The following is a 20,105-nucleotide window of genomic DNA, read 5'->3' as shown; positions in this document are numbered from 1 at the left end:
TGGGTGAGAAATCAGGATTATGGGGAGAAAAGGTCATCACTTTTCTGCTTCCGTCCTCTGAGTTCTGCTATATGTCTGATGCAAACGTCATAGTAGTCCCCCTTGTGGCCAAAGTGGGAAAAACATATCAGTGCCTCAGCAACTAATCAAGTGGAGGATAGCCTACATTTGAGTAAATACGTACATTGTTTGTTATCCATATCTTTAACTTCTGCTGAGGCAAATTACAAACTTAAACATAAAATAACAGTAAAAAACATATACTCCGAATCCCTTTAAACTGTAACTTTGGAACCCACTTCATTCTCCCATGAGAATGCAGTAAATGTGCGTGCAATCGTGAATCATATGGAGAAACTGATGTTTTTAATGTAGGTTTCAGATATTACTCATCATGAAACCAAAATGGCTTTTGTGGATTCCCAAACCCACAACAAAAACACCTTTCTGAGAAGTATTTCTTCCTGTGCCTTACAATAAACCTGCATCCATATAAAACCAGTTGAAATAGTTAACATTACACTCATTCTTACTTGTTACAAAGTAGTAGGCCTGCCGGTAAAGTAATTGTTATGCTAAAACTCCTTCTGGGATTTTAGTTTAGTTCTTTATGTTGAGCTCCAGCTACTGGTACCTCTGTGTGCACGTTACAATAATAAATCAAAGATCAAATTGTCAATCACTTAGTCCAGACAATGTACTCTACACGCACGCACGCACACACACACAAACACACACACACATAAGAGAGAGAGAGAGAACATTCTGTAACTATCATATAGGAGTATCATATAGGATTAAAAAATAGTCCTCATTACATCATCCTAGAAGTACCTTAGGCTTTATTCCAAAAATGTATTAGATAACACATTCTGAGGAAAAGTAAATTACACAATTAACTGACCACGTCCTCATAGGCTACATAGTTTGGTCATGTTATACAACCAGTCTGTTCCTTTGAATGTTTACACATGCATTCCCTTTGCAGTGCATGGCCATCATTGACTAGTCTTTCGATCACTCATTTTTAAGTCACATTATGAAACATATCAAAGTTACCTACATTTATTTATCTATACTTTACAAAGCATTACGCACGTTTTCACATTGGCAAAATGTTTTCAACCCACTGCGTTTATATTTTCAACCCACCCCTTACTATATTTATACATGTGAAACTATAGGATTTAGCTAAACTTATTTAAATTGTTTTACTAGAAATTTGAGAAAACCTCTCAGATAGACTGCAATTAACTTTTAGCAAATGAAATACACGTAAATGTTCCTTTTCTCTCAACACCTATCCCTCCAACCGCCTTTTGTTAAATTGTTAACACATTTTCAAACAGGCATAATCCAATAACCTAATAGAGTAAAATGATATAGAAAATCTAATTCAGTATTTTATTAGCTTTGGACTAATAAAGCCTTATAGGTGGTACTCTTATCGACCACAGGACGATTTTCAATTCGATTGTACCATACAGTAGCATCAATGCGCAATTTTCGGCTACTGTATTAACTATGGCTGAAGCAACAGCTTGCTATCTTAAGTGATTTAAATGGTAGATATAGAATGCCAAAGGCATTTTTATTACATAGAAAGTAGGCTATATTATGTATATGTTATTATTGTTATTTTTACATTTTATTCGTTGTAAATGTAATTACTGTTATTTTTAAATATGTGTGTGTGTGTGTTATCTTTGCAATGCAAAAGCCTTTCAATAAGTTTGTCTCGTATAGCAGTTTTTAGTATCTTTTCAACAGACATTGATGGAAATTAAACAATGAAGTGGTTATTTTATCGCTTGTTTGGTTAACCATGGATGAAATGTTAGGATATGATAACCGGTGCTGTAATTTATTTGATACTTGATGTTGTGCTCTGAGACCAGGTTGGATACCAACACTACAAACCACTGCATAGGAAGCCTCTATAGTTTTATATTATCCGGCAGGACCAATTTGAGAGTTTGGACAATATAATGATCCTTTGCCATGCACCATTGTTAAAAAGAGGCTATGCGCACCCTCAAACAAATGTATCTTATGAACACGCAATGTTTTATATTATCAGTCGTTTTTCTTGACACCCAAACATGTGGCGTGTAGATATGAAAATGAATGAGTGTGAACGCTCTCCTGGCAGTCGGCTCCTATCTGCTATTCCCGCGTCGAGCTCCCTGGAGACCCTGGAGAGCGCGCCGGGAGAAGAGCGTTGTAAAAACCAAAGTGGGGCACGAGACAAGCTGCGCCACAGCTGGCAAATCATCGATTTGAGCATCAGAAACGGGGAGGGGCGGTTCGTTTACCTGCCACCCTTTCAAAGAAACCCTCCTCCCATGCCGCTACTCAAATCTACCACACTCGCGCAGCACACGTTGCTCGCATTTGCGCTCAATTCTGGCTCTCCGAAGTTCAGCTTTGCGCAGTCTTTGCGAGTGCAGTTTTGACAGCTCGTGTGTTCCTCTCAACCGTAGGAATTTCCCGAGCAGTTTTGGATCGGTCAAGGTGGAGCAGACTCTATTAGAATTCTGAACTTTTGATGGAAAACAAGAGGCTTCACGGTAACTGCTAACTTTGAAGGTATTGTGACATTTTCTCCTGAATTCATTTTTTTCTTTTTCAATTCAACAGAACCTGCTTATTTTTGCTATTTGCTATTTTGTAGGCTACTGACAGACTGGAATGTCCACCTATTTAAAAAATGTAACGTTAGGTGTGATCCTTGAAGGAACGGAAGTAGACTTTGACAGTAAGCGTTTAAGTCAGTTGACCAACAGTTTTCAGACCCTTCTCGATAACCGACTAAAGGCCAAAATGCATCTAAATATTGGCACATTTATGTCTTCTTTTTAGAGAAGACAATCTCTACGTTCTGAGTGCATGATTTATGATAGGCTATAGATGAAATACTACAATAGGCTATAATATGTAAATGTATATACTTTTGTGTCGCGTTTAGTTCAGTTGTAAATAATAACTTGGCATATTCCAGACTTAATAGGCATCCATGAATGAGGTTAAACCGATTCATGTACATTGCCCATCTTGAGGGAACGCACCAACTCTGTGCTTCCTTATCTTTTCAGCTCGGTGATGTAGCCTATAGGCTACCTGCAAACTTGGCTAGAAAAATGCCTTACATGACCAGTATTTGTTTTGAGTGATGTCTTGGAATAACCCCAATAGAAAAACATTAGCCACCTTTATTGTTATACAACTGTATATAGGCATAGATAACAGTGTCTTTGACAAAAGTCATTTTTTCTGTCGCGTCAATTGTTTGACATGCTGTTAGATTAATTATATACATTCTGAACGTGACAATTTGCATCACGTGTTAATAACAAGTAGGCTAAGTAGTCTATTACCCTTTACCAACAGGCCATGATAGCCACCCCCCCTCCTTTTTTTGCCAATTGGTGTTTTATGAAGTCAAGTGCTAATCGTTCAAACTTGAGTCTATGCTTATTTTAAGACAGAACTCACACATTCCAATGAATCCATATAGTTTAAGATAGTTATCCAGATAACTTTACATTTTCCAGGATTCAAACAATAGGTGATCTTTAATAGTCAGAGAACATAGTTATTATACCGTACTACTTATATATCTAACGCTGCACTTTATTAAGAATTGCTTTATAATTGCTTCATAATCAATAATTGCTTCATAAGCATTGTATCCTAATGGAACTAAAATAATAAATTAAGAAATAAAGTGGATTGCGAACATATTGAATATCCCCTTTTGCAATGGTTGAGTTGACAACATGTATTGCAACTGATAGTGAGCATATTGGGTAAAAGTAGTAATGATGGCCTTGAGTTTTTGTCTAATTGAAGTTTTTGTAATTGTGCTGATAAGGTGTTTTCATTAAGATCCAGATGAGTGTGTGTGTACGGGCAGTTATGGGAAGTTGTAGTGTGCCAATGTGAGATTGTGTGGGCATAGTTGTGTTGTGGTTTTGTTCAGGTTCGACAGTCTCTTTCATATATCTCAGTACGGCTTGGATTCTTGACAAGCCATAATCACTAGCATTGCTGCTGACTTAGATTAATCTGATCTGATTCACTGATCACCAATAGGTAAACAAGCTGTCTGTTGTCTCAGCCCTGAAAAATGTCATGGTATCTTTATATCAGCTAATATTAGTAAAATAATGCTAATTGGAAAATATTTATTTATTAAAACAATTATTCCACAGGAACATCAGGTAAAATCAGCATGATATGGGGAATTGCATTTACCATAGTTACGTTTTAAGTAATCTTATTGTTAAGTTTTAAGTATCCTTTTACAGGAGCAAAAGTTTGTGTGTCTAATATTTCTAACTAGCCTATGCAATATGTTATAGAAGAAGTTGATTTGACTAATCTAGAGCGTAAACTTTTTTCTTTCCACTGCTGACTGTGTGCTGAGAGTGTGATAGTCCTGTACGCTGAGAGTGTGATAGACCTGTACGCTGAGATGCTGAGAGTGTGATAGTTCTGTATGCTAGTCCTGTATGCTGAGAGTGTGATAGTCCTTTTACGCTGAGAGTGTGATAGTCCTGTACGCTGAGAGTGTGATAGTCCTGTACACTGAGAGTGTGATAGTCCTTTTACGCTGAGAGTGTGATAGTCCTGTACGCTGAGAGTGTGATAGACCTGTACGCTGAGATGCTGAGAGTGTGATAGTTCTGTATGCTAGTCCTGTATGCTGAGAGTGTGATAGTCCTTTTACACTGAGAGTGTGATAGTCCTGTACGCTGAGAGTGTGATAGTCCTGTACACTGAGAGTGTGATAGTCCTGTATGCTGAGAGTGTGATAGTCCTGTATGCTGAGAGTTTGATAGTCCTGTACGCTGAGAGTGTGATAGTCCTGTACGCTGAGAGTGTGATAGTCCTGTATGCTGAGAGTGTGATAGTCCTGTACGCTGAGAGTGTGATAGTCCTGTACGCTGAGAGTGTGATAGTCCTGTACGCTGAGAGTGTGATAGTCCTGTATGCTGAGAGTGTGATAGTCCTGTACGCTGAGTGTCTGATAGTCCTTTTACGCTGAGAATGTGATAGTCCTGTACACTGAGAGTGTGATAGTCCTGTACGCTGAGAGTGTGATAGTCCTGTATGCTGAGAGTGTGATAGTCCTGTACGCTGAGTGTCTGATAGTCCTGTACGCTGAGAGTGTGATAGTCCTGTACACTGAGAGTGTGATAGTCCTGTACGCTGAGAGTGTGATAGTCCTGTACGCTGAGAGTGTGATAGTCCTGTACGCTGAGAGTGTGATAGTCCTGTACGCTGAGAGTGTGATAGTCCTGTACGCTGAGAGTGTGATAGTCCTGTACGCTGAGAGTGTGATAGTCCTGTACACTGAGAGTGTGATAGTCCTGTACGCTGAGAGTGTGATAGTCCTGTACGCTGAGAGTGTGATTGTCCTGTACGCTGAGAGTGTGATAGTCCTGTACGCTGAGAGTGTGATAGTCCTGTACGCTGAGAGTGTGATAGTCCTGTACGCTGAGAGTGTGATAGTCCTGTACGCTGAGTGTCTGATAGTCCTGTACGCTGAGAGTGTGATAGTCCTGTACGCTGAGAGTGTGATAGTCCTGTACGCTGAGAGTGTGATAGTCCTGTACGCTGAGAGTGTGATAGTCCTGTACGCTGAGAGTGTGATAGTCCTGTACGCTGAGAGTTTGATAGTCCTGTACGCTGAGAGTGTGATAGTCCTGTACGCTGAGAGTGTGATAGTCCTGTACGCTGAGAGTGTGATAGTCCAGTATGCTAAGAGTGTGATAGTCCTGCCATTAGTAGTGCTCATGCATTTTTTTAAATGTCAAAGTGGCACAAGCTGGAGAAAACCAGGTTATGGTTTTAATAGAGGTGATTGTATCTTGTAAAATCTCTCACCGTTTGAGGAGCTGTTGTGGTTAATCTGGTCACTATTTCACAGAACAATGTCACAGCCCTTTTCCTGTTTGAGCGACCGTGTCACTTCTTGTAAGTCCTGTTTAAGATGAAAGACTGAACGTTGAACGTTGAGCGCTGCTGTTAGCCCTCTCAGTCTCACTTTCTGCTTACTAAAACCAGTCTTAACACTTAGCTAGCCGTTGTGAAAGTGGCACACACACACACACAAACACACACACACTCCTTGATCTTTTACCAAAATATGTTACTTAACGTCATTTGACAGGAACAACACAAGTCAGATGTTGAGCACAGTGCTAACAGTCCAGATACCTAACAGGACAGATCCAATAGTCATGCTCAGAAGAAGCCTATCATTGTGCCATAACTGTTTCATGTTCACATACCCTTTTGCAAATTCCTTTGACATGTAATAATGACCATAAGGCGATCAATTATCAAGAATAAAATCAGAAGAAATACCAAGACATTGTCTTTGCCTATAGAGGCCTGTCTTTGCCTATAGATGTTTTTGAGGTTATCAAAAGTCGGGTTATATTTGTCAGTGCACCAAAGTGAAAGTAGTGCGCGTCTTTGTTATTGACTGCTCTGTAATAGCAGGAAATCAACCTACTGTTTGAGAACTGTTAGAAACACACATAGGGGAGCTCTCCCTCTCCTCTCCACCCTACTCATCTTCGTGACACTTTTGCCTCACATCTCCAATAATTGCCACTTCCTTTGTCAGGTCGCTCTAGCATACGGGAGAAGATTCTGAGGGAGCGGAGGCTTTGCAGGCTCAGCTGAACGTTGGCTGCTGCTCTTAACATACAGTACAGAAGACAGGAGAAGTGTGTGCAACTCATAGTGCTCTTTCAGATGAGGTCCCCACAGCAGTTAAACAGCAGTTGTGGTAAGGGATGTAGGGTTGGAAGTACATAGTAATAGATACTAACTTACATAATAGGTGGGCGAGAGGAAACAACGTCTTCAGTTCATGTATTGACCCTAAGAGACCAATTAGGCAGTACAGTACATCATAGAGGTTTCCTCTTTGCTACTGATGTGGAACTTCTCCTCAAGAACACATGATGAAGGCTCAACGACACTCAACAACACTGACGCTTGAAACTGAATTATTCACTCAAGATTCTTGCAGTTGTAGCTTGTTTCTGAAGAAGAAAAAAAAGATGTTGACTCTAAATGGTAAAACCTCCAGACTTGTATTTTTTTTAAACGATGGCTTCAGGTTAGGGTGTAGCTAACAGAGTCTGGGGCTTCTTCAAAATACCACCTAGGAAGATCTCTACATTATTAAAATTCATACAGCCAAGTACTTGGAGAGTTTAGAGTTGGGTTGTGTCTCGCTGTGCTGAGACTGATATCTAGGGTAAAACCATTAATCGTCTTTACCACCCTCGATAATTAGCACTGTAGAAATAACAGCTCAGCAAACAGTGAAATTATACCTGTGGTAGGGAGCAGAGTAAATACCTGTTTAGCTGCCAGCAAATGCATTTATTAGACTGTCGCCAGTAAATAAGAGGCCTGTCTCGTTTTTTAATGTGTGGCTCTTTGGGGATTCCACCTCCTCTGAAATAGGTATGTTATGATTGCTAATAGAGAACAAAGGTAACAATGAATCTTAGCCTTTTTGATGACATGCTGCAACCAGTTTTGGTTTTAGGTCTTTGTCTTAATAGGGATTGTTTACACATTCCAGGGCTCAGTGTCAAAAATGTAAAAAGGCCTGACAATTACAGACATACCACCCTGGATGTGCACTTGTATGCAACTGCAGAGTTACAGCACATTTTGCCATGATCTGAGACTCCTTTAAAAGGGGGATATGTTGCCCCAGCATGTTGAAAACAATTTATTTTGGCATATGCTTTGCATACTGTTGATCCAGATTCCTTGGCTTAACGATAAAAGCTTGCATTGTTTCTGGTCCTCACAATCAGCACTGTTCGGTTGAATGGGGAGCCTGTCTTTCCACAGAGATAAATAACCAAAGTCTGTCATGTCGATTCTGTCACGGTTTGGAAAAATTACATTTCTGTAAAAAATTGAATAGCAATTGTTTGCATGCTTCACGGCACCATAACAAACACATGTTGACTGATACCTTGAACTTTTTATAATTCAAATCACCTTATTTCAGGCCCAACATATGTTTTGATTTCTTGATTTTTTTTTATTGTGTTTTATTTTTATGCTTGTCATTATCCGATCTGTGTAGGTTTTCCTGAATCCTTTGTTCAGATAATGCAACAAAAAAGGAACCGAGTGCTTTGGTGGAATTCGCATCCTGCTAAGATCAGGTTGTTAATACCCACCCACATACTCCGATGAAACAATTTCAACCGATACTGTATTCTCTTGTACACACAAACACAACCTCAACCATTCCCTTGTCAAATGTTTTGTACAGTGGTGAATGATGAATCCTTTGACTGCAGATTAAATGTGCAGAGGAAAATATGTAGATAAAACTGCATTGACAAGTTTGCACTCCTTATCCAATTCTCCCACCCAGGCCTATGGATTGGTTGGCTCAGTAGTATTTCTGTGTACTGGGCATAGTAAAAATTCGTATCACCTGCCCACATTCACTTAACCCTCTTAAGAGTTCTCCTGCACCAACCGTAGTTTTGTCCTTTCAAGTATCCTCCACAGCAGAGTATATGGCATCCTTTGCATCATCTTTGCCCCCCCCCCCCCCCCCCCCTCACTGTGTAGCTTAACAACAAAGTGTGGACAAAGCCATCTTCAGTGTTGCTTTCCGAAACACACAACCCTGTCTCTCTAGCTGTGTTGCAATCCACGAGGCAGAAATTAGAGTTCTAATTATTCAGTCATGTGATGAGCACTGGCCCTGCAACCAGTGACAGAAAAGTCATTTCCAAGGCCCTGAAACTGATGCTAGTTGATTGTTCTATGACTAATTTGTTTTATAATTCGATAAAAGCGAAGGGGGATAAACAAGCCGATACAGGGTCCTCTCACCAGCCTCGGGGATACAATCATTTGTGTTGAATCATTAATAAAGATTCCTGTGGGCAGACTAAAACGAGGCCAGCTCTGGCCCTGTGTTAATCATGGCCCGGTCGTCGTCATGGCACCACTGTCGCTACGGCTGCTGTGGCTCGGGACAGTGGTCTTGACCTTACGATGCATATAGGCCCAGACAGACACAGAGCCGAGACCAGCTCACTCTTGGATACTGAGAAACCTGTGTTTACGTGTGTGGGGGGACAGTGCACACCACACATCGTCCTAGCGGTGGGCGTCAGAGGTCCGTTCTGTGAGGCAAAATAGTATATTTTGTAAGAGCACGTGGCTTCTCAAAATCGTCACCGTCTCATTTCTGTTACTCTTTGATGCTGGCGTCTACGACTTGACACATACTGTGAGGCCTGTTCAGAGAAAAGTGAAAAGGTCTTCCAGTAAGTGGGCAGGGACGTCGTCCGGTTCTATTTTGGACATTGGTGTTCATTTGAATCTCACTCTCCTTCTCCGACGATGACACAACACTGCCAAATCAGAATTTTACCTTCTTTCACTTTTAATTCAAAAGCATACTGACTATCAGGGCCTAATAGAGAGCCTACAACTCGTTCAGTTTAAAGAACACTATCCATTGCTGATATGGAATATCTTGCATATTCAGGTTCACTGCTTAACGACTGAGTACTCAAAGGATCTCTCAGTTACTAAATCATTACTTTTTAGTAATAGTTCATTTGTATATGTGGCACACCATGCAGTACTGCTGGAAATGTCCCTTCAACTAAAACAATTTGCACCGAACACTATCCTCTTCAAGTTTTCATGTGACTTTGGTAATTGGCTTGCTGTCTACACACTCTCAATGCAAACACACTCTTGCAAATACCTACTACCGTATAAGCAATATCTCATTAGTGGAGAGGGAATTTGTGCATGTACTATAATAATGTTTTGACACATTCACACCAATATTAATAATACACAGATTATTGAATTCCTCATTCGCTTATTAGTGCCCTCTTTTTTTGTGTGCTTTCATATATCCCAGATCCTACACAGCAAACTGAGGTCTGCACTGACAGCATTACCCCATGCTGTTAGTATTCACACACTGCTAAGACGCAGACAGACTCATTTGTATTAGATAATCCAAATAATCGTATTAATGCCCATTAAAGTGGTGAGCATGAAGACATCACAACACCTACATACTGTGTGTGATGACGTGTTCGGCATCTGGGACAACAAAGAAACCACGTCGTCCCAGACGCTAAGCCAACATTGCAGCGTTCGCTCATGCCACTTTCTTTGGCAGGATTTTAACATGTTAAAGAGTAGATTATAAACTGGTTGTTAAAACTGACCTTGTACTTATTTTCTCTCCATTATTTAACAAGGGACTTCATGATCATTTTATGTGATGGTATAGTGAGGGTCAAAGAAGGGGCTACAATATGGCAATAATAACTGTAAAGTTATATAATATGGTGGTGCAAAAGATGGCAAAGCTGATAGCACAATAGAAGGGATCATGAGTAGGTGTTGTAAAATATTGTAACTAAATCATATGGCTCAAGTATTACACTATTTAACAGAGATTCATCTTTAAAGACATTCATTATATTGACATCGTTTATTTTATTGAAGATGTGCATGTCAAACCATTGCTCATAATAAGGAGCTCAGCTATAACATCACCCATCTCTTACAAACATGTAATAACACATATGCCTTGGCCCTGGTAAATATATCACAATAGTGTGTTTGTAATCAGCTGGTATTGATAGAGGCCTTTCAGTGTGAAAAATATTTTATTCTCTCTGATACAAAAACCTATATGTTAATTGATAATCAGTACTGTTGATTCAGTGGTGTAGTCAGTGCAAATCTGTGCCCTTCTGGATGTCAGAGGGTTTTCACAGCCATGTTTGTGCCAACGTCACTGGCAGTGGTAGCACCTGTTGGCATTGTCAGAACCTGGCTGGCAGGGTTATCAATGCTCTCTGATGGTCTCCCACAATCACAGTGGAAATGACAGCGGCTGCTTGCGTCACGGCAGATAACAATTTGCCCGACTATAGCTCGCATTCGCTGTTATTTCTATGTCCATGCCCACTCTGACAGATATGAAAACGTACACCTAACCGAATGTAGAGAACGCGGCATGTGTTGTCTCTCAAAACTATTTTGATAACAAACATTTTATGTATTTAGCTTGGAATTTTCCCAATGTGTTAAATAAAACTTTGACCCTGCTATTACAGGTGATATCATGTGAAATGAGCAACGGATTTGACTCAAAAAGATTGATAGTTGTTCTTGTACATTTTACTACATCACCAGTAGTAACACTGTAATAACATAGTAATAGCCCCAGAATATCGCTTTGTCCTTTTCATCTTTATTATCATGCACCTTACTTGATTAACACAAATGAATACTGCAGTACTCTGTTGATGAATGCAGTATGAATTTTGCAGTTTAGACAGTTTTTACATCTCTGTACAACCCAACATTTTATAGATAGGCTACTAAGTTTATTGAATTGTGAAATACACCTGACTAGTTTGAACCTTAGAAGGTAAGGTTTTAACATGGGAGCATACAGTATGGGTTTCCTGTGACAGGCCACAGACCCGGGACAGCAACACTTACCGGCAGCACAGACTCACTGCTTTGAAAGTGACTGACATTGAGCTAGGTGTTGTTGTTGACTCAAGACAGTGTTCTACCTCAACTTGATACCGCTGACTCTTACTTTGCTCTGTTTACTTCGGGCTCAAACGTTTTTCAGCATTACATTCATTGGGAATACAGTGACTCGGGTGCTCTTTCTATCAAAAAACATCAAACACTCACATTTGTATGCGATAAACAGGTCAACTGCTGGGTCAATGCTTACAAAGCTTGAACACCATAAAGTAACACCTTCTTGGCTTAAAACTCCGTAAACAGGTATGAACTAAGAGTTTCCCTGAGCTCAAGATGTCTCATCTCTAGGAATCATCTCTCAGGAATTTAAGAGAAACCCTCTTTTGAAGAGTTGGACTTTTTATGACAAATCTTTTCCCCTCACATATTTCTTTCTGCTCGCCTCTATGTGTGTTATTGACAAAACAACAGGTTTTTTTGTGTGGGAGGAGATTTATGATTTGACTTAACATTTCTGGGAGCTATAGGCCTTACCATGGTTTATGACTAAATACTACAATATATATACAACATTTTGTTTCTATATGCAACATTTCCTCTGTGTTTGACCAAAGAGGTAGGCAATCACTGCATATATAGAGTTTGTGTTTATGGTTTGCAAGGTATTAATGCGTCCTGTTTTGGTTGGTTTCCTTTTTAGCTTTTTTTCTGAATCCTGACTGCCTTGTTTTCATGTTGTGTTGACAACATGCCTGATATACTGTACCTAATATCTTGGTCTGTCTCTGAAAGTATTTGCACCCACATTTGTTTTTGTTTATTGTCCCCTGCTGACAATCTTTTCATGTAGAATAGTGTTTTATCTCAGGGTATGCAGGATAACTGTAAGGATTTACATTCTTTGATTCTGTGTGACAATTGATGTTATCTCTACGTTGTTTGTACAGACGTATGTTTTATAGCATCGCTGTGCTGTGCACATTGCCATTTGAGAAAGAATAATTGTGTTGTGATGTATATAGGAATAGACAGCAACATTGCTTTCCGTTATAGACAATACTTTGTTCAACAGAAGTTGTAAGGCACCTGCCTTGACAGTGATGTCCTTGAGGTGTGTCTCTAGGGTCTTGGGAAGGTCGCACTGACTCTCTCCCAGTCCCCCCTCTCTCCTGTGCGAGGTTAGGACAGTGTCATATTTGTGGTCAGGGAAAGTCTTTTTAGTAGTAGAGGATTGGCTATGCTCTCTATTGCGTTGTCACCCGTGTGTAGGGCTGCTTGTAGCATGTGTGTAAGGAATGCACTGTGTACATAAACTATTTAGAAAGGCACCAGAACAGCTTTTGCTCACCACCCTCTACTTCTATGATGTGTGCTGTAGCAATAAGACATATTCAGCCACGAGGCACCACTAAGTGATATGCAAACACAGTTAACAGGCTTGTGTTCACACCTAACAGATTTCATCTCTCTTCAATAATCCTAATATCGGATTTTTAAATTATTATTGTAGGCTATTATTCATCTTATTATGGGAAAAGTTCAGGAAAATAATAGTAACCATGTAATAAACAAACAGCCTATTATAATTCGGGATACCAATTTTGTTTGTTTGTTTATTTATTTGTATGCACAATAAGAATATCTTACGGGTCGAGTAGGCTACTCAGGACTGACGTAGATCAATAGCCAAAACGGCATGGGAGTTATTCTATTGTGCTCTCTCAGATAGCATTTTAGTGATGTGCGGTTTATATCGGCCTATTTTAACCATTTCCACATGTTCCTCCTGTAGCCTATATAATGTCCATTCGCATAGCATCTCGAATATGTATAGCCTATGTGCGCCTCTGTGTATGTGCATGTGTGTGTGTGTTATTCAGTAATAAATGCAGAACCGCCTCACTCTAATCAAGCTGATTAAAAATTCCTGCGCGCACAGCCGGAAATCGCACCATCCTCTGTTTTCTTTGCACTTTTTACTTTATTTTAGGTTCTACACTCCGCCAGGACATCAGCTGTCGCGAGTGGCTGCCTTCAGCACTCGATATGCAGGTTAAATCGTCTTGTTTTAGGGGTATTTTCTTTTGAAATGAGGAGGAGAAAGGGAAAGCACAGGCAGCACCAGCAAGGGGAGTGATGAGTCAATACAACTCATAATTTAATGGGGACACAGAAGGGGAAAGCGAGAAAGAAAGAAGAGCTCCCGTCCGGACGCAAATCAAACCAACAGAAAGAACAAATATCGCAAGCAGCTGTTATGCATCCATAGCAAGCCTTAAATCGACATTGGAAAGTAAATCGCACTTTTTTAACATGGGTGTGCATATCGTTGCGCCATCGTCTCTACATGAGATAGCAGATCATTGTCGATAAAAAAAAATCTAGAGAAGCCGAATTTATTGAATACACGTTATTTTTGTATGCGTTTATACATCAGGATTGTTCGCGACTGGTAGAAATAACAGATTTCAGCACCGCTTATCACTATCCGATGTTCTATTCACGACTGACTGATAATCGTGGTGGATACGTTGTGTTAACTCGTTGCACTTGTAACGGATGGACTATGCTCGAGACAGTTATCCAGTTTATTGTATCAGGTGTTATTTTCCTCCGCTACTTCTAATAAGACGTAAGAATTACTATTTTTCCAGTGAGCAAATAATTCGATTTATTTAGGCTATACTGTACAGACTTAATTCCTTACCAATGTTATCGTATCCCAGTCTGTCTCGACGTCTTCTTTTATATAGATTTGGGTTGCTCTTTTGTATATCAACCTTTCATCTTTCAAAAGAAGAACACATTTCTGTAGAGGACCTATCATTTAAACCTAGAAAGCATCAGACATTGAAGTTTTCTTTCCCTTGACAAAACTTGAAGAAGGCATCGTTCACCAAGACTGCATTATATGCTTTCGAGTTTTGAAGTGCTGAGTTTCAGGTTGGTTTGCCCTAAATGTAACTTAACTTGTGTTTTGCACTCTTGCTTGTCTTTTTTAAAGGTCATTCAGAAATCCTGCCCTGGACCTCCACCATATCCGGGTCTGGATTCTGTTGCCCCTATTTAAACAATTAGTTGCTTCATTGCATATCATGAATGAGATAGTTCATGATCATGTCTGTGCTGGTGGGAAGGTGGGGGTACATTATTTTGACCTGTTCAGTTTTTGTTTAAATAAAAAAATAAAACACTTTCTATTGCAGAATGTAAACACTGTATAATAACCCAACTGAATGTAGCCTTAATTTTATTTAAAAAAATGAAACACCATAACAGATACTTATTCAAATGTTGCTAAGCAAATGGTGTGTATTAGGTGTTTAACCCTGTCATTCAGTTGTGGAGAGACTGTCAAGGTGTTGATTGTGTGCTTCCTGCAGTCAGTGGCTGTGTATGTGGGCGGCAGGTAGCCTAGTGGTTAGAGTGTTGGGCCAGTAACCAAAAGGTTGCTGTATCAAATTAAAAATGTGTTTTCAATAATCAGGTGTTTCCGGCATGTCAGACTTCACCTTGTCCTCTGTCCATTCTTTTTTCTGATTGCACTTTTAATTTCTGATAGGCTCAACGGTATAAAAAGTCAGCCTTCTTTCTAATGGTACTGCTTTCATTTAGTTTTACCTCACATTTTGTAGTCTTCTCATAAATTTAAAGAGCAATTTAAAGAGACCTCCCACACAATGTGTCTTCCTCATATCATGTCCTGTTTAGGCACATGTGATACCACTCTGTCATAACAATGTTCTTCAGGTCCTTTGCCTTTTTATGCTTTTTTTCCCACAAAGCCTGTCTGGTAATTTTTTTTGGGGGGGGAGTGCTGAAAGTGACTCAGGCTGAATATGTTTAGCTCTACTCTCTCAGCCTTCACTTCACTGTTGCAAGGCTTGTGGGCTTGTGCTGTGAACTGCAGTAATCATCGGAGTGGAATCTTTCTGCAAATTAATGTGTTTGCACAAAAATGGGCTTGTTTGCCCACCATATGGGAATCCGTAGTGGGACAGACATACATAATACATGCTCTGAAAAATGGGAACATTACGATGGCACGAAACATTGTGAGTGGCAAGTAATGAAAGCACAAAATTGGCAGTTATTGTTGTAACTGTTATGTTATTGTTATGTGCTTTTTCCCATAGATAGATGTTCATGTTGACAAGTTATCACCCTCTTTTTTCTAACCTTTTCAATGTCCAAACAATCAACCCTAAAAAGATAATTTGGCATACTTCATATCATGCATTTGAATATGATGTGCTTACTGTGTGAAGGCCTTACATGTCCATGAAACCCCTAATGTCCTGCCAGCTAGTTAACACCCAGACTGTCCCTGTCTTATCTCCTCCCAGGTGATAGTGAGCAGAGGTGCTGAGAATGATGGACCATCTCAGCGAGGCGTGCCTGGGGAAGGAGAACTGTGACCTGGTCAACAGCATGGGCGACCGCGACTCCAAGGCCCCCCCAGCCAAGCTGGCCCGGCTGGAACAGAACGGCAGCCCCCTGGGCAGGGCCCGCCTGGGCAGCACGGGGGCCAAGCTGGCCGGGGTACCCTACAAACCCTCGGGACACCTCCTCAAGAACTGCCACAAGAGGGGTGAGTGACACTGGTCAGGGTGGTGTGTGTTTATGTGTGTAGGTGTGTGAGATAGCAAAATATAAACCCTCAGACACTTCAAAAGGACCCTCAGTACAAGTATTCCCAAATTTTGGCCTGTGTGTGTTTGGCAAGATGGGAGAGAGGTGGAATGTCGTAAGTGTGTGTGTGTGTGTGTGTGTGTGTGTGTGTGTGTGTGTGTGTGTGTGTGCTGTCTGTGCTTACAATTATAATGTCTTCATGGTTCACAAGTGTCATGTTGTCATGGTTTTGTTTACATCTTCCTGTGCAAACCGATTTAAATTTCCCTTAGTCATCTTAGTGCACACACCCACACTTAGGCCTATCTACGAAGACCCATTGTTTATACTGAAGCCGTTTGAGAATTATTACTGTGTTATTCTGCATAACACTGCGTCACTGTTTCTCTCCTGTTGTTGTTTATTATAGAGAATGTAGGTCCCCCACTTAAGGGGCATTTATTTTGAGATGATGACATATAGCTTTTTTATATACAGTAACTACTGGCCTGGTCATTACGTGAATAATGTTATTATTTTATGAATTTTTGGGGCTAGATACGAGCATTCAGACCTGCAGATTTTCATGAGTTTACTAGCGGTTGGCCGTTATGTCTCGTCTGTTTGTTCGGCGGTGTTTGTGGGGACTTTGCAACCATAGAATGTTGCGTTGAGTGTCTTGATGCGCTGTTACTTAGTTGGTTCCTGTCTCATTTGTTGCAAAACACCAGCTGAGAAAGTTCAATTTTACTCCCCAATCATCATCCTCAGGCCCTACATCACTCTATCCTCGCGTTTTTCAGAATGTTCTAGCATATTTATTAGCCTTTTTCGAGAGGAAATTGTGAAATTTATAGAAGCGTCTGTTACTGAAGTTTCGCATGGCCACAGTGGGCATTGTTTGAGCTGAATAATATTTACCATGGGCTTTTCTCCGCTCCATGAAAACAAAGGCTGTATTGATCCCGAAATGAACCTACACAGCAGTCTTTATTGTTAGATCTCTATCTATTAAAATCAGGGAGAGAAGCAGCGTTTCAGCACATTCCCTGGCACCTGCTGGTGATTACCCCGTTCATTGATTGTTTGTCAGAGATGTTTGCATCTTCAGGATGCAGGACATTAGAAATATGGTTCATTACAACTGCTCAAACTCCATGAATAATGTGCTGCATATCATCACCACTGAAGGCTATAGAGGAACATTTTAACAAAAAAGTTATGATGCTCCGAAACTTAAGTCACCGAAACATCAAAAGACGTTTTTAACCCAAATGGTATAATTTGAAATTTGCACAGTGCAACGTCTTTGGACAAGGATTCCTCGTTTTCTACCTAATATCAGTGCAGTGTTTACACAGACTAGTAAACCTCAGGGCGCACTGGAGTGTTGGGATTTGGAGCGGTGCATCATGGGAAGGTGATATGGGGTTGACAGCAGAGGCAGAAGCAGTCTAATGTGATCTAAGCTCCTTGACAATGAATCAACAGATCTCAGTCAAAAAGTGGTTAAAAGCTGAGATAGGCCAAGATTCATCTGAACAACATTCAATTTATTTAGACTTTAGTTCAAATCGAATAATGATATCATTAATAATGACTAAGGACATTAAAATCATTACTCTAATCATGATGTCACTGATCATGATTGAATAACTAAAATCACAGTACCCCCACATCTACTACCACTACTAGTTCTATCAATGTGAATAACGCTAATAAGGAAATTCTAATAAAAAACGATGTAATATTTATCATTATGATGTCACTGATATGACGAATGGCACTGACATTCATTCATTCATGAATAGAGGTAGTCTGACTGTATCAGCTGTGTCTAAATGTAATATTAATCCCCCCATTGAAGGTCACCATTTGTCATGTCTGAGCCCCCGCTGTGTTGCTCTGTGTCTCTCCAGGCAACATGCTCCCTGTGTTCTGCGTGGTGGAGCATTACGAGAGCCCCATCGAGTTTGACAGCAAGGAGGAGCACGCCGAGTTTGTGCTCGTCAGGAAAGACATGCTGTTCAACCAGCTCATTGAGATGGCCCTTCTGTCACTGGGCTACTCGCACAGCTCGGCGGCACAAGCGAAAGGTAGGACTGGCACAAGCCCCCACTCTATTGATGACCCGCTCACACACACATACACACACACGCAGATACACACACATACACACATACACATTCAGTTGAAGTCGGAAGTTTACATACACTTAGGTTGGAGTCATAACAACTCGTTTTTCAATCACTCCACAAATTTCTTGTTAACAAACTATAGTTTTGGCAAGTCGGTTAGGACATCTACTTTATTTTTCCAAGTAATTTTTCCAGCAATTATTTCAGACAGATTATTTCACTTATAATTCACTGTATCACAATTCCAGTGCTTCAGAAGTTTACATACACTACGTTGACTGTGCCTTTATACAGCTTGGAAAATTCATTCATGGCATTCATGGCTTTAGAAGCTTCTGATAGGCTAATTGACATAATTTGAGTCAATTGGAGGTGTACCTGTGGATGTACTTTAAGGCCTACCTTCAAACTCAGTGCCTCTTTGCTTGACATCATGGGAAAATCAAAAGAAATCAGCCAAGACCTCAGAAAAACGCCTGAAGGTACCACGTTCATCTGTACAAACAATAGTACGCAAGTATAAACACCATGGGACCACGCAGCCGTCATACAGCTAAGGAAGAGACGCGTTCTGTCTCCTAGAGATGAACGTCCTTTGGTGCGAAAAGTGCAAATCAATCCCAGAACAACAGTAAAGGACCTTGTGAAGATTCTGGAGGAAACAGGTACAAAAGTATCTATATCCACAGTAAAACAAGTCCTATATCGACATAACCTGAAAGGCCGCTCAGCAAGGAAGAAACCACTGTTCCATAACTGCCATAATGACCATCGTTATGTTTGGAGGAAAAAGGAGGACACTTGCAAGCCGAAGAACACCATCCCAATCGTGAAGCACAGGCGTTTCAGCATCATGTTGTGGGGGTGCTTTGCTGCAGGAGGGACTGGTGCACTTCACAAAATAGATGGCATCATGAGGGAGGAAATTATGTGCATATATTGAAGCAACATCTCAAGACATCATTTAGGAAGTTAAAGCTTGTTCGCAAATAGGTCTTCCAAATGGACAATGACCCCAAGCATACTTCCAAAGTTGTGGCAAAATGGCTGAGGGACAACAAAGTCAAGGTATTGGAGTGGTCATCACAAAGCCTTGACCTCAATCCTATAGAACATTTGTGGGCAGAACTGAAAAAGCGTGTGCAAGCAAGGAGGCCTACAAAGCTGACTCGGTTACACCAACTCTGTCAGGAGGCATGGGCCAAAATTTACCCAAATTATTGTGGGAAGCTTGTGGAAGGCTACCCGTAACGTTTGACCTAAGTTAAACAATTTATAGGCAATGCTACCAAATACTAATTGAGTGTATGTAAACTTCTGACCCACTGGGAATGTGATGAAAGAAATAAAAGCTGAAATAAATCATTCTCTCTACTATTATTCTGACATTTCACATTCTTAAAATAAAGTGTTGATCATAACTGACCTAAGACAGGGCATTTTTACTCGTATTAAATGTCAGGAATTGTGAAAAACTGAATTTAAATGTATTTGGCTAACGTGTATATAAACTTCTGACTTCAACTGTATACACACACGTACAAACTCAGGCATGCACGCACACACACCCACACATGCACATGCCCGCTCCACGAACTATACAACTGGCCCTGCTATGATTTGGCTTCTTCCACAGCTTACCCCACACAAGCTGCCCCCCTTCCATCCATACACACACACACACACACACACACACACACACACACACACACACACACACACACACACACACACACACACACACACACACACACACACACACACACACACTGCCCCCACTCTCCCCACACACACACACAA

At 40.5% G+C, this 20,105-nt stretch overlaps 1 protein-coding gene across 10 annotated transcripts in view; it reads left to right on the top strand.

Moving 5' to 3' along the window:
* Positions 1-2,264: 2,264 nt before the first annotated feature.
* Positions 2,265-20,105, top strand: part of LOC129837295 (DNA-binding protein SATB1-like) — a 54,420-nt gene continuing 36,579 nt past the window's right edge. For 6 of the 10 annotated variants that reach the window (XM_055903343.1, XM_055903340.1, XM_055903342.1 and 3 more), the window contains exons 1-3: positions 2,265-2,589; positions 15,903-16,147; positions 18,087-18,263. In XM_055903343.1, the coding sequence (XP_055759318.1) occupies positions 15,928-16,147; positions 18,087-18,263 (397 nt within the window). In that variant the 5' untranslated portion in view covers positions 2,265-2,589; positions 15,903-15,927. Of the gene's footprint in view, positions 2,590-13,435; positions 14,500-15,902; positions 16,148-18,086; positions 18,264-20,105 lie in introns of those variants that run through there. The other 4 variants (XM_055903346.1, XM_055903338.1, XM_055903345.1 and 1 more) reach the window with 3 other exon arrangements.

This window comes from Salvelinus fontinalis, chromosome 38 (genome assembly GCF_029448725.1).
Source record: "Salvelinus fontinalis isolate EN_2023a chromosome 38, ASM2944872v1, whole genome shotgun sequence".
Classification (NCBI taxonomy): Eukaryota; Metazoa; Chordata; class Actinopteri; order Salmoniformes; family Salmonidae; genus Salvelinus; species Salvelinus fontinalis.
This window is presented reverse-complemented; position numbering and strand designations above follow the sequence as displayed.